The sequence below is a fragment of the Enhydra lutris genome, unplaced genomic scaffold (genome assembly GCF_002288905.1).
Source record: "Enhydra lutris kenyoni isolate GAN:26980312 unplaced genomic scaffold, ASM228890v2 scaffoldscaffold73, whole genome shotgun sequence".
Taxonomy (NCBI): domain Eukaryota; kingdom Metazoa; phylum Chordata; class Mammalia; order Carnivora; family Mustelidae; genus Enhydra; species Enhydra lutris.
Window position 1 is genome coordinate 6,632,815 of NW_019154157.1, and position 14,743 is coordinate 6,647,557.

General features: G+C 49.2%; 1 protein-coding gene across 1 annotated transcript in view; it reads right to left on the bottom strand.

Moving 5' to 3' along the window:
* The window catches only part of LOC111160061 (myosin XVIIIB), a 232,652-nt gene that overhangs the window by 81,169 nt on the left and 136,740 nt on the right, over positions 1–14,743 (bottom strand). Inside the window, 1 exon segment of the mRNA XM_022522870.1 lies at positions 13,751–13,903. Coding sequence (XP_022378578.1) covers positions 13,751–13,903 — 153 coding nt within the window.

Genomic DNA, 14,743 nt, shown 5'->3' on the forward strand with positions numbered 1-14,743 from the left:
ATCTCTGTACAGCTGTCCAGTCACACTGGCCACCTTTTGCACTTTTGTTCTTATCCCCACCCAGCAGCCCCAGATTTCTACTGGGCAGGCTCTGGGCCGCTGCTGACAAGCCATCTAAATGCTGAGATTTAAAAATCTCAATTTATGACATTTTAGGGAGTGGGAAGAAATACAGGGCCATCTTGGGCTGATTTTCTATTATGGATGACCCACTGTAAGAATAACTCACTGCATGTTATTTCCATATGGGGGCTGTTTGAGTGACATTTTTATGAAGTTGTGTGGCAAGTCATGCTGGGGCTGAGAACAGACCCGTTAGGGGAGTGACCTGGCCCACTGCCTCTCTGCAAATGCCTTCCCTTCTTGGGGGCTCTCCAGGTAGGACAGTCAGAGAGCAGAAGGAACAGGGCAGCCAGACTCCCCTCAGGAAGGGTTATTGGGTTGTGCTCCCCAGTCCTCATAGCCAGTGTGACAATGAGGATCCTTGGGGGGACAGAGGACACCTCACATCTTTTGGTTCCAAGTCACCATCCATCCCCAAGGATGACCTCTCCTGGGTGTCTTGTCAGACCTCCAAGACACAGGGTGGAGAGCGTTAGGGAGATAAAGTCTCTGGTGATTTCCATCTATTTCCAGACCTGGCATGGTGCTGACAGACAGGTCAAATGACTTACTAAGGGTCTCACAGGTTCTAACTCACAGACTGGGATATGAATCCCACTCAGAGTCATTATGCTGCATTCCTTCTAGAACAATAGTGCCCTGGACAGATGCTTTATAGGGGAAATGCTGTGATGTGTCTGCATAGTGTCTGTTCTCCCTTCTTTTGATAGTGTCACCCTATCCTCCTGGGGGGGGGAATATATATATTATATAGATAGATAGATATAATATATATAATATATATATAATATATATATCTCCACCCCCCAAATGTCCATGTGATTCTGATGGAATTGACTGCCTCCTGCCCCCCCACACACAACTGTGAAGTTTCAAGAAGAGCATGTAACTCCACCTAGCCTATCAGAGCAAGCACTACATCCTGTCGGCCAGAGGGCTTCGCTGTGGGACGGTAGCATGGCTGATATCAGGGGTTTCACTGGGACTACAGAAACAAAGTTCATTCTCTGGGATACAGGATGTGAGGCTGGAGTGTCTGTTTGATGGCCCTCTTCCTAGCAAGAATGAAAATACTGCCTAGAATAGAAGGTGACATCAAAGGTGCTAAGGCAAGAAACATATTTGCAATGATATGGTTGGAGCACCTAGATCCAGCCAAGCCTGAAGGCAGATTTTGCCTCAGAACTTTTCAGATATTTTGGCCAATAAGTTCCCTTTCCTCTACTTGAGCAAATTAGAGCTGTATGGCCGGGAGGCAGATGCAGAATGAGTAAACAAGTTAGAGGGGAGAGTACATGTACCAAACACTTTAAACCACAGGTGACAGTGTTCATTGATCCTATCCTGCCAAGGATGTTGGATCAACATAGCGCCATCTAAAACCCTATGGTAGAATCACAATCATTCATTCTTTATCTATTCTGTGTACGGATCCCTCCCCATAGGAGGATAAATATTGCCCCTTCCTGATTGTTCAATGGGAAAAAGAGGAGGGAATGAGAGTTCTCCCACATTGACTCAATGAGGCACTGTGGGGGCCCACTCATTGCTCATTATCACTGTGGCCCACAGAAGCCCTGCATGGCAGGGATCAGCCCACGTAGTGTTACAAAAGAGGAAAATGTAACCCAGGGCAGGGGAAGGGTCTTGCCCAGGGTCAGAGGCAAGTCAATGGAACTCTGAGCCTGTGCTCTTCCTGGGCCCCCACATAGCCCACTCTGCACACAAGTCTTTCCCTCCTGCTGAGTTCATCTCTCGGCATTCTCTCACAACATCCCCCTCCTTTCATTCCCCAGGAGGGCAATTGAGATTCCCATCACATAGACATCAACTACAACCCGGTGAATAGCATTACTTTCCTATGCAAAGCCATCTGCCTGCTTTAAATACCTGGTGAAAATGTTTGCTTTGGACTTATTAAGCTACTCAATGAGTGGGCCAGACATACGGAAGGAGGCAGGGAGAGGGAAAATGCTGGTATTACAGCTGAGCGATTAGAACCCTGATTTCAGGATCTGGTTGAACAACATGAGGGATTTAAGGATCCCGTATCCCAAATGCCACGGGGAAGCCTTCTAAGAAATGGTGTCACTGGCGGGCTAATCTCAACACATTCCAGGCCTTGACATCCCATCAGGGCACTCGAAAGAATTAACCTTCAGTAGGAAGGCCTTCCCTGAAGGGAATTACTAGCATCTCAAACTATAGAAGGCCCTGATATTGAACAAATTCATTAAGTGCAAACATATTAAAAATGTCAGGCCAGGTCCACCAATGGTCTATCTAGCTCAGGAGCCTGATGACGGTGGCCCCAGGGGGAAATTTCCTAAGACCATCTGGTGGTTACTCTCTGTGTCCTTGATCAAACCATTTGAGCATCTATTAAACATTCCATCATTTTCCTTACATTGTGCTAGAGGATCATTATTTATTGATACACCAGAATGCTTTCTGAGTATTTACTGTTTCCATCTTCTTCCGAGTAAAAATAATCATTATCAGTAGCGGGATAATCGTAACCACTTTCTGAATGCTTACCGCGAATATGTTAATTGCAACATGTAACAACTCTGTGAAGCAGGTACTTCCATCACCATTTTATCAATGAGGAAATTGAGGCTCAGAGAGGTTAGTGAACTTGTCAAGATCACACATCTTCTAAGTGGTGAATGGGGCCAGGACCTGAACTGAATTTCAAAGCTACAGCTTTTTCTTATAAGCCCTGTGGCATGAGCTTCCCACCTGCTGAGTTAAACAGACCTCCTTTTACTCGTTTTCAGTCTATTTCTTTGTGGGTTTAAGAGTCCTTCCTCGGTGACAGACAATAACTAAATTTGCTGTAGTGAGCATTTCATGATGCACATAATTGTCAAATTGCTAGGTTATACAGCTGAAACTAACATACAATACCCCTAATGTATATACTAACACAATATACTAATATTGTGTGTCAACCACACTTCAATAAAAATGAAATTTAAAAAAGAGTCTTTCTTAATAGGATCTCAGGACTGCCCAGGTATTATGTGACTGGAACAGACCTCAAGAATTTCCTTCCTGACTTCACCTGTGATGGCAGTGGATTTGGAGTACACCGATGTTCTCCAAAGAGAGAAAGAAAAATAAAAAAACCTTGGAAAAGCAAGGTAAAATACACATAAAACACCTTCCCTGCTCCCATCCTATCATACCCTCATTTTTTATCATATTTCCAACACCCCGTTGTTCCAGCACCCCACGGCTCCCCTAAATGTCAGAGTGCCTCCGGTCTGTCTTCTCGCTAGATAGTGGGTGCCCAGAGGCCCCCCGGGGGCTTGCTCCCCTCTGGGTCCCCACGTGGTAGGGGCTCCACGCACATGCCCTGAGGGACAGGGGAAGAGGTCAGCTCAGCACATCACAAATCTGTCCCAGTCTGCGGGGCTGCCTCAGCCTATAGCCCAAGCTGCCTGCTGCCCACGCTGCCTGAGCCATCCCTGAACACCCCCTCAGGAAGTCACCCCTGCCTGGCCATCCCCGGCTCCTCCTGAGCTGGCGTCCGGACAGCCAGCTCCCCAGTAAGGACAAGGGGCGGGCCATGCAGGCAGGACCCTCCCCTGCAGGAGGAAATGACCCGGCTAGGGAGAATGACCACAAACTCATTCAGCAAATCTCCAGGGGCTGAATCCCGAGTCCAGGCTTGAGCCCCTAGTGGAGGGGTGGGGAGGAGGGAACTTCCTGCCACCAGAACATACAGCTAACCAGAACACTCTCTACCTAACCAAGTGATTTTAAATTTGGATTCCAAGCTAAATGAGGCTGACCGAGTGGACCCCCTCACACTTAAGAGCTCTGTTCATAAAATGACAGAGCTAAGAGAAGGCAGCAGTGGACCCCGAAGTTTGTCCCCAGAGCAAGACAAAGTATTTGCAAGATACATAACCAGCAAAGGGCTTGCATCCCAGGATATCCTACAAATCACTGAGAAAAATAGCCAACAGTTTGAAAGAGGAACACACGGCTTCATCAGGCAGAAGTAGCCCTCCAAAAGGCTTATCCACTTTGAAAAGGCAATCCACCTCTTTACTCATCAGGGTGAGGGAAAATGGAACCTTCCCGACACCTCCTCCCGCAAAATGGCTAAGATGTGAATAAGGAACAAACCCTGGGGCTGACCGGCATGGGACACCAGTGGGGCGCATGTTCCACTGGATGGAGGAAATGTGCCTGCAGATAGTTGGTAGAAGCACGTGGTTACCTCAGCATGGTTAACGAAACACGCGTACCGTGATCCAAAGACACTACACTTCTAGGTCCACACCCTACAGAGAAGCACACACACACGCCTCCCTCCCAAATAAAATAACATGGGGGAAAACAGGCATGTAGTAGCTGTATTCATAATCACCAAGATCTAGGCGCAAGCTACGTGTCCATTGACAGCAAAATGTCTCAACCGTGATACAGTCTCAGAAACAGCAAGGAGGACGAACCAACTACTACCTACGATAACATCACGTAGTTTTGTATCCATCCATGGAGGGGGTGGAAAAGAAGCAAGACCCAGGCCAGAACGCGTGGACAGTAAGGATTCATTCGAGGAGCAACAGGAGCAGATAATCGAGAGAAGTCAGTCAAGCTGGTATCTGGTTCATCACCTCCTTCCCTCAACCTATAGGCACCTGCCTTCATCTTACAACTACTGAGTGCTAGTGACGGTGGTCCTATGATGGGCCACTCCCCTCCCCGCCACCCCTCCCACCCTTGTTTGCCTGGGATGTCTCTGGTTTTAAAAATCAGAAATCCTATGTCCTGGGAACACCCCCAGACCAGCACCACATCTAACAGTTCTGGAATTGCAAAGACAGGGGCTCCTATTCCAGTTCCCCCAAATGGAAAAGCAAACACAACCGGTCTGAATTCTCCCAAAATGTCAGCATCCTAAAATACAGAGAAGGAGAGATTGAGGATCTACAGGCTTGCAAAACCTGAATGAAAGCACTTTTGCATCCAGGGTTGGATCCTGAACATGGAGAAAAATCGCTATGAGGAATATTAATGGGACAACAGACAACATCTGCATCATTGGCAGTTAAGATCAGGGGTCAGCAAACTTTTTCCCCAAGGACTGGAGAGTAAATATGTTTGGCTTTGCTAGGCCAAGAAGAGAGAGAGAGAGAGAGAGGTACTATCCTTTCCTAACCACTTTAAAATGTAGCCATCTAAAAACATGAAAACCATTCTTAGGTCTCAGGCTGTAATAAAAAACACAAACACAAACAAAAACAAAAAAACAAACAAAAATCCAAAAAACAAAAACAGACAAGAAACAAGCTTGTTGGATTTGGGCTGGATTAGGCCTGCAGGCCATAGTTCATCAACTCCCGAACATGTTATCAGTATGAAATTTCCCATGTTGATGAGAGCAAAAGGGCATCCCGTCCGTAACTCTTTTCCCGATAATTCAGCAAAAGGTAATTTGGAGAGAGGATGATAAATTGAGTGTGGTAAAATGTTAGATTGATGAATCTGAATGAGGGCTAAACACGGATCCTCTGAACTATTCTTGCCACTTTAAGTTGGAAATTCTTTCAAAATACGTTATTTAAAAAAACAAAAAACAAAGAAAAAAAAACAGCTCCTCCCCAGCCCTGTTACTTCGGGCAAGTCTCCTATACACCGAGCTTCCTCCTACACACAAGGAGCATAATACTAGCTCCCTCCTGGGGAGAGTGAGGGCTCACCCCGTGAGCTCCCACCCGTCTGCAGAGCACCTGTGGTCTCCAGACCCACTCCTACACTCTGGTCCCAAACAGAAAAGGCTGTGCTCACGTGCTGTTCCCTACATTCAAGTAGGTTGAGGGGCTCAGATTAAGTCACGGCATCTTGGGGCTTGGCCCTGTGCCGGGCGCAGCATAACCAATGGTTGCTTGCCATTGATGTCCTCGTTGTCAAGATGGCTATGATTATCCTGGTGGATGGCTTGCCGCTCTGGGGTCTGGCCCTCCACGGCGCTCGACGGTAACAGGTCCTTTTGGGGAGACGCGTAGACGTCACTTCCTGCCTACAGCAAAGCCAGCTGTCCCCCGCTTCATTCCTAACAGCATGGGAAGTGTCAATATTTGTGGGTTGAACAAGCCCTCGATGACCATGTTCTCACCCAATTACACTTCGGTTTTTATCTCCTCTGACAGGAGGTTATGTTAATATTGAATCAATTCACTCCAACATCATCTTTCAAAAGGGGAGGAAAAAAAAGCCTCTTCAGATAAAATACCCAGGCCACCCGCCCTGTGGTTCCTGGCTGGGGAGAAGCATTCCAAAGGTGCTCACTCACATAAAAGGCTCTCATCAGAGTCATCTTCCCCAGAGCAGATTCATTATTTTCAATGTCTCGTGGAAGCACGGGTGACACGTGGTGAAAAACATCCCAACGAAAGGCACCAGGGAAGAGTCAAGGGCTATCAGTCTTCTGCACACCAGCAACGGGAGCTCGGGTTGTTGCCTGACCACGGCTGGGAGTTCATCATGTAGACAACACACCAGGCCCAGTGGGCCCACAGGAAGGAACACAGAAGCTGAGCCTGAAACCCCCAGTGGAAAGGCCTACAGGAGCATCGGGGCTTTCCAAAGGGATGTGAGGGCCCAGAGGGGGCAGAGGGCCAACAGGAGACACATTTGCGGTCTGTGGTAGCACGTGCTGAACTCCCAGCTGGTAAAGTCTGTGGGTTCAACTCCTGCCTTCATCTCTTAGTACCTTCGTGACTTTGGACAAGTTTCTTGGTATTTGTACTTAGTCCTGTCCTTGCCTTTAAAGGAGCTGGAAGGTCAATGGGGGACCCAGGCAAGCAAAGGCAGTGATTGTGAGAGACTGATGTGTGCTATTCTAGACCTAAACCCTGGAGACCATGAAAGAAGGGAAGTGGGCTCTCACCCAGCCCTGCGAGGGTCAGAGATGGCTCCCAGGGACGATGCCCCAACCCAAGATAAGAAGAGAACTAGATCTTCAGCCGGCGAAGAGTTTTCAGAGGGGAGAGGCGAGAGGACACAGCGTAGACAAAGGTGGGAAAGGTGGGACGGGTGTGAGGGACCCCAAACTGTCCCTTAGCAGCTGGTCAGAAGCATTGGGAGCATGGAAGTCAGGCTCTGCCACCATAAAAAAAAGCCACATTGAGGAACCTGCCCTGGATTCTGAGGGCAATGGGAAGCCACTAGTAGATTCTGAACTTAAAGAGCCAAGACTATACATAAATTTTAAAAATTCTCTCTGTGGGGACACCTGGGTGACTCAGTTGGTTGAGCATCCGACTCCTAATTTTGGCTCAGGTCATGATCTCAGGGATGTGAGATCCATGCTGGGCTTGGAGGCTGCTTGGGATTCTTTCTCTCTCATTGTCTGTCCCCCGACCTGAATTCTCTCTCCAAAGATCAGGTGGCAGTAAGATGGCATGGACAAGGCCAGAGGCCAGCAGGCGGGACAGAACCCCAAGGAGAGCTCCGCGGGAGAGGTGGCTGATAAGGGGGCAGGAGAGGAGAGGGGATGACTGAAGAGCTATTTCGGGGTACAATGACTGAGACTTGTTGATAGCTTTGTGTTCCACAGAAAAAATGTGAACATAGTCCCAGCTTGAAGTAAGTAAATTTGAGAGCTGGCAGGGGTGGGAGGGGTCTCCATTTAACAATAAAGCAAATACCATATTTCTTTTGGGAAAGAGACAAAGGTCAGAGGCATGAATCAAATGAAGGGGAAAAAAAAGCCACTGCCACCCTGGAGAAAACAGCCTCCTCCACGGTCCCGTCGGAGTCAGGTGCTAGCATCTGCTTCTCACAGATGTTATTTATGCTCTGCGGTTATCTCAATTATAGATCTTCGTGGTTGGGATTGCTTCTGTCTCCAGATTAGTTTGTTTCCAGTGGAAACATTCCATGGGAATTAATTAGTAATTGGCTCCTAGAGAACAGGTGTCACCAGAACCACCCCACACGTCGCCTTGCCTACCTGATCTGCAAGGTCTGATAAAACTGTGTGCCCAGAAACCCGTCTTCCAGCGGCCAACATCTATGACGGGGACATGGGAGCCCATGGGGAGCTCGCCAATTTAAAAATCATTGTCTTCGAGTTTTTAATTTAGAGAATTCTTTCAAATCTGTGGTCTAGTGTTCTTTCTATCGTGCCCCTTTTTTGGGGGGAGGCAAAGGAGGCCGCAAAGTAGGGTGATTTGCTCAAAATCACACAGCTAACCAGGTCGTGGAGGCAGGATTTGAAGACGGTCTACCTTGCCTCCAGAAGGCTTCCATGTTTTATTACAGGGTCTTAACCTGCAGGTGTTATCTGAGATAGCCAAGTCTCCCAACGGAGGGAAACTGGGTGGAATGAGGTAAATGATTACCTTGGGGTTCTAGATGGTGGGACAATGGACAGAGAGGATGCCTGTCCGTAAGGGCAACATCCAGAGATTCTGGAAGATTCTCTGTCTAAGGGAACTCTCCCATGCTGCTGGTTCAGCCTGGCATGGGGTACCTCAGGGCTTCAGCTGGGACCTGAAATCCTGCCACGTCTTACAAGCACTTCCGACCACACTCATCTCTGCTCCGTAACTCTCCGTGGCTCCCCATTGCCAAACCATTCCTGAGCCAGCTGCCAGCATCACCCTCCTTGCTCCTACCCTCCCACACTTGATATTCCAGCAATACCTTGTCAGGAGGCATCACTCCCTTGTCTCCACGTGCTTCTGTCCTTCTATGCTCTGCTGCGTCCTCCTGCTAACCAGCAATTCATTTCCACCTTTAAAGAGACAGCGGAAGCTGCCAGCCCCTCCCACACAGCTCCATTAAGGGCATCCTCCTTAATTAACCACCCCCTTCCCTCCCCCCAGTAAGGAGATTATCAGTCTATTTGGCAAGAGTCTGCCCCTTGGTCTACCTCTTGCAGATTGGGAGCCCCTGGAGGGAAGGAACTCTATGGTCTCCTCCTTATCCCTGCAGCCTGGCCTCCAATCTGTCCCAGAGTGGGGACCATATCAGTATCTGCTGAATGCAAGTTGTTCTTTAACAGGTGCACTGAAATAATTCCCTCATCTCAATGCCCTGAGAGAGGAAACCTTTCTCTGGATTCTCTGGCACCACGATTAGCAAACTGTAAGGGCTGCTGGGAGTGTTCACTGTTTCTGAAGAACCTTGCTGGCCTGACCTCAGCAGCCCTCCCACAGGCGCTGGGCCATCAAGGGAATGAAAACACTCCATTCGGAGAGAAAAAGTCTCCAGGAGGTCACGTTGCATGTCAAAGGCCACAAGACTAGCAAGTGCCAGATCGGGTCCTCTGGACTCAGATTTAATCCATTTTAAAACAGCAGAACAAAGATTCGTTGCACTAATATAAACTCGCTGTCAGTTTTCCCATCTGCAAAATGGATATATTACCACCAAACTTGAAAGGGAGTTTTGAGAGATAAATGGCTCACAATTCCCAAATGCTGGCCCCAAGACGAGCATCCGAATCCTCTGGTAGGATGGTTTAGGAATGTAGATGCCGGGTGCCAACCCAGACTTAATGGAAAATAAAGAAAAGACTAGCTGGGGGTAGGATCCGGAATCTATGATTTTTTAAATGGTGCTTAAGTTATCTGACATACAGCCAAGTTTGGGAATCCTAAGACATCAAGGAAAAGCCTTGTACATAGTAGGTGCTTTGTTAACATAGTAGGTCCAAATGTTAACCGGACCCCGATTATACCTACCAAGTTGCATAGGCATGGAACTATCCACATCTACAGCTTTCAGGTATACACTGCTGGGTGCCCTTGGGTAAGTTACTCAACCTCTCAGAGACAGTTTCTTTATTGGTTAAATGGGTCAAAAATAGAAATACCCCCTCCTGCAGTGGTGAGGATTAGCTGACTTCTACACACCTACTGTTGCCATCAGAACATCCACAAGTCCCACGGCCTTCAAACCAGCCCCAAGTCTGTCCCTTCTAGCCAGCTCCCTCACCACTTAACCCAGCTGACCATCTCCTCCAGCCTGGAAGGGTCGATTGTCTCCTAAAGGCACCAGCATCCTCTCTGCACCCATTCTCCGCACAGAAGAGTGAGCCTCTAAATCGTGAATCGGATTATGTCACTCTCTGCTCCAAACCTCCCAACGGCTTTGCACAACCCTTGAAATAAAATCCCCACCTGCTTCTCCTTCTCCCAGGGTGGCTTAGCTGACCATCCAGGCTAGGAGAGATCCTTTGCAAGTCCCTATTCCAGAACCTTGTTTATTGCCTTTAATACCCATATGAAGGTGTGGGATGTTCCTACTTATTTGTATCATTGTTTGTCTTCTTTGCCATCAGATATAAGTTCTGGGATGCCTGAGTGGCTCAGTCAATGAAGCGTCTGCCTTTGGCTCAGGTCATGATTGCAGGGTCCTGGGATCGAGCCCCGTATCGGGCTTCTTGCTCAGCTGGGAGGCTGCTTCTCCCTCTCCCTCTCCCTGTTGCTCCCTCTGCTTGTGCCTGCGCTCGTGCTCACTCTCTCTCTCTCTCTCTGTCAAGTAAATAAATAAAATCTTTTAAAAAAGATGTAAGTTTCATGAAGGAGGGTGTCTGTTTGACTAACCATTATATACCTGGATGGAGCCTATCACCTGACACACAGTAGGTGCCTCATTAAGTCATGAAGGAAGGAAGGAAGGAAAGAAAGAAGGAATGAAGGAATGTATGAATGAAGTTGCTCAGTGCCAGACCCAGAACTTGCAGCACACTCAGCCCCAGAGTTAGCTCCCTCTCTCTTTCCCCTCCTGTCTCCTCTGTCCGCCTCTGTCCTCAGAGCCTTCAGGTAAAGGACAAATACCATCCCGAGGAGAGGAAACAGAGTGATGCCCAATGTCATCACCGCTTTATTTGATTAGCTCTGACTCCGGCACCGGGACACGTGTGCTGGGAGCCAAAGCAACTGTACCCTGACCTCTGGTCCACGCGATCCCATCCTTATAACGATTTCCATGACAACAGCAACAGAAAGCCAAGGCTGTGAATTCCCTTTGATAGGAGCCGGATGCAGAGATGGGGAAGAAGGACTTTCAGAAGAATGAAGCTCTTTGATTCAGCTGGAGGCGCCTTCATTAAATACCACTATTTTTCAAGAACACACATTTTAACCCTACAGAGGGAGGTTTCTCATGAATACTTAAAAAAGGAAGAAGGAGGAACAAAACCATCATGGTTCCTTTTCAAGAACAATCACCTGGAGGGAGGGGGAGGCTGGGAGGCTATGGTACTCGGAATATTCGCGGGGAGGCAGGAAGAGAAAAAGGGCTTCATGAATCCAAGAGGCCTGGCCCCTGACCAGGGACTCCGATATCTCTGCCCACGTGAGGCAAGTCAAAAGGCTAAGGGGTCTTCCACCCAGGAGGACAGCCGATCAGACAGGCAAAAGAAACCTTAGATCCTACAATTAGAATTGTGAGCCCTGGATATGAATCCCAGCTCTGCCACTTAGCTGCTGTCGCTGCCTTGGGCATGTCGCTTTCCAGCTCTCAACAAGATTTCCCCATCTATAAAATGGGCACATAGGAGAGGGTATGAGGATGGAGTGAGGGGATGCACGGAAGCCCAGGTGATTCTAGTTTCCTGACATGGCCATGAAGATAGCAGAGTGATCAACTGTCTGGGTTTGTCCAGGTACTTTCAGCCCTAAAACCAGGACCATCAAGGATAAGCCAAGATGGTTGGTCATCCTAGCAGAGTGTGGCTGCTAAACAAAGGAAAATCAGAGTGAGGGAGACAGAAGAGACCCTCAAGTGAGCCTCTGGGGTATTTGCTCCAAAAACCCTCCAGTCTAGTCTAGTCATGAGAAATGCTCCACACAAACCCAGACTGGGGGGGACACTTTCAGGATACCTGGCCGGTATTTCTCAAAACTGTCAAGGTCATGAAAAGCAAGGTAGGACTGGGAAACTGTCCTAGACAGAGGAGACTGGGGAGACAGGACAAGCAGATACAGGGGCATGCCCTATGGATCTTGAACAGGAAAATGAGCTAATGGAGAAACTCATGAAATCTGAATCAAACCTAGAATTTAGTTTAGGGGAAAAGGTGGAGGCAGGGTTTCTCCCATAGCCTATAATTTCTGAAAACCTGAAACCTTTCATTTTACAGACAGGAAATGGACACCAGAGACAGGAAGTGAAGAAGGCTCTAGATCTAGTTTCTAGACTCTGCTGCCTCCCACCGCCTTCCCGGGAACCCACTGACCCTCATGAGCTCCAGAAGGAAGAGAGAAAAGCACTGGTTCTGGAGTCAGGGAATACAGGTTCAAGGCCCAGCTTTGCCTTCACTGGCTGTGTGACCTTGGGCAAACCTTTTACCCTCTCTGTTCCTTCATTTCCTCATTAGGGGAATGAGCCCACTGAATTCGACAGACAGGCATTTATTCAGTATTTATTACATGCTGTGGACTGAACAGGCATCACTGACACGCATAAAGCATAGTCTTGCTATCAGGAAGTATAGTTTTGCCTTAGAGTCCAAAAACTACAGGTAACCCATCAGAGCTTCTGGGGTAATCTCTGTGAAGATACACAGGCACAGCTATGTGGAAGGGCTGAGGCCATGTGAGAGAAGGCCAGAGGAGGAGGAAGAAGGGAGGGCAACACTCTGAGAAAGTGAGGTGCTGAAGGCAGCAGGAAATGCCTTCTGTTGCCCCACACCTGGCTTGGGCGCACATGGTTTCATCTGCAGGAGGCATGGGTTAGAAGTAACACCAAACGCATGGGCACAGTGTCCCCAGTGGGGCTCTGAGCTTCCCTGCATTGTTTCCAGCTTCCTGTGGGGACGGGTAGCAAGTCCTGAGTCCCCACTCTAGGACCTCGCTCCCCAAGTCCCTCCACGCCACTGTGGGTTCTGACCCACTCACATCTCTCAACACCTGCCACCTTGGGCCATGCTGTCTGTACTTGGCACAGCCCGAGCCCATCCCACCTCCTGAGGTCCTTGGTGTCTGCCTGGCCTCACCGCTCATCTGCTTCCCGTCCTCCTCTGAAGCAGCCGGGGAGGGTGGAGCCCTGAGTTAGAATCCTTGCTCTGGCACTTTCTAGCTGGGTGACTTTGGACAGGTCTCCTCCCCTCTTTGCCACCTCCCTTGGGGAAAGGAGATGCTCTCTGGAGAACTCTATGGGCCACCCAGTATAGCCTAAGTGGGACACGGTGGGTGCTCCAGAAGGTGACAGCCAGAGATCAACATCATTACCATTCTAATCGGCGCTGGTGGTGGTGCTGGTTGTTTGAGCTCTTGCTTTAATAGCACGATGACTGGTTGTTTCCTACACAGCCTAGGCAGCCCCACATGCATGCACACAGAGACACACACGCACGCACGCACACTCGTGCAGTGCACCCAGCCATTCTGCTCCAGGCCTCTGATCTGCCCACGTCCTTGAGATGCATTCTGCCTCAATCCTGAGGAAGGGAACTGGACTTGACAGTCATTTATAGATCCCCTCCTCCTCATCTACCACCTCCGTGTGACCCGCCCAGCCCCTCAGTGTCCCCCATCTCCATGCAGGTCTGTGAACGTTGGTGTTGCGGCCACACCAAGAGCCATCATCCCCACTGGCCGGCTGCAGCATCCTCCCAAGCCTGGCCCTAAGGGGCCGCCACGACCCCTACCTGGCTGTGTACTTTCTCTAGCTCCTCTTTGCTGACTGAAGTCTTGCTGTCCTCCATGTTCCCCAGAAGAAGCTGCACATCTGCCAAGAGCGCATGTGTCCTCTTGAGGTCCCTCCGAAGACGCTTCTCCACATCAAAGTCTCGATGGCCAATCTGGAAGCCAAGGGAAGGCTCTTGTGAGCTAAGACTGCAGAGCAGTGGACAGGGTCCAAGTTCTCCGGAACCAAGCTTCCCCTGGGTTCAAATCCTGCCTCTGTCTCTCACACCGTGGGACCTTGGACAAGACCCTTCTCCTGCCCAAGCCTCAGTTTCCACATCTGCAAAATGGGAATGGCATCAGGTACACGGGGCTGCTATGAGAATTAAGCTGGTGTTTAGTAGAATGCCTCACTCACAGTAAAGGCCCACGAATATGAGCTGGGCTCATCAATGTTTTTCCAGCCTGGAAGCATCCAAATTCACTGGGTCTCATCTTAGGCACCCAAGTCCTCAGTATGGCTTCTCCTCGCCTTGTCAGAACCCACAGGTCAGGTGAGGCCCTCTGGTGACAGAAGTGAGGACAGCAGTTACCCTGCCAGGGCTGAGAGTGGATAGGGCCAGAGAGCTCCTGAGGGGGTTTGCCTGCCATTTCTGTGGGTGCTGCGTCCCTGAGTCCCTGAGCTGTATAGTGCAGTACACTGTCCTTCCCCGCATGTATGTTGCACCTCATTAAGTACTCAGTATTTAAAAAAGAGCCAGGCTTCTTTTGGAGGTCTAAATCAAGTTTTCTGTCCCTTGAGCGGGTCTCCTTTGCCAGGTTAAGGCACAAGGTCATTTTCTGCAGAGGGGTGTTACCCAAAAGAGAGCACCTTCCTTCACCCAGAATCCTGGACGTGTAGACCCTCCAAGTGGGCAGCTGTCTCGTTGCTCCTGCAGAAGCCGCATCCTGGGTGCCAGGAGGGTGACAACTCCTAGGGGCTGAGATGAACAGAGGCAGGTGCAGGACCACCCAGA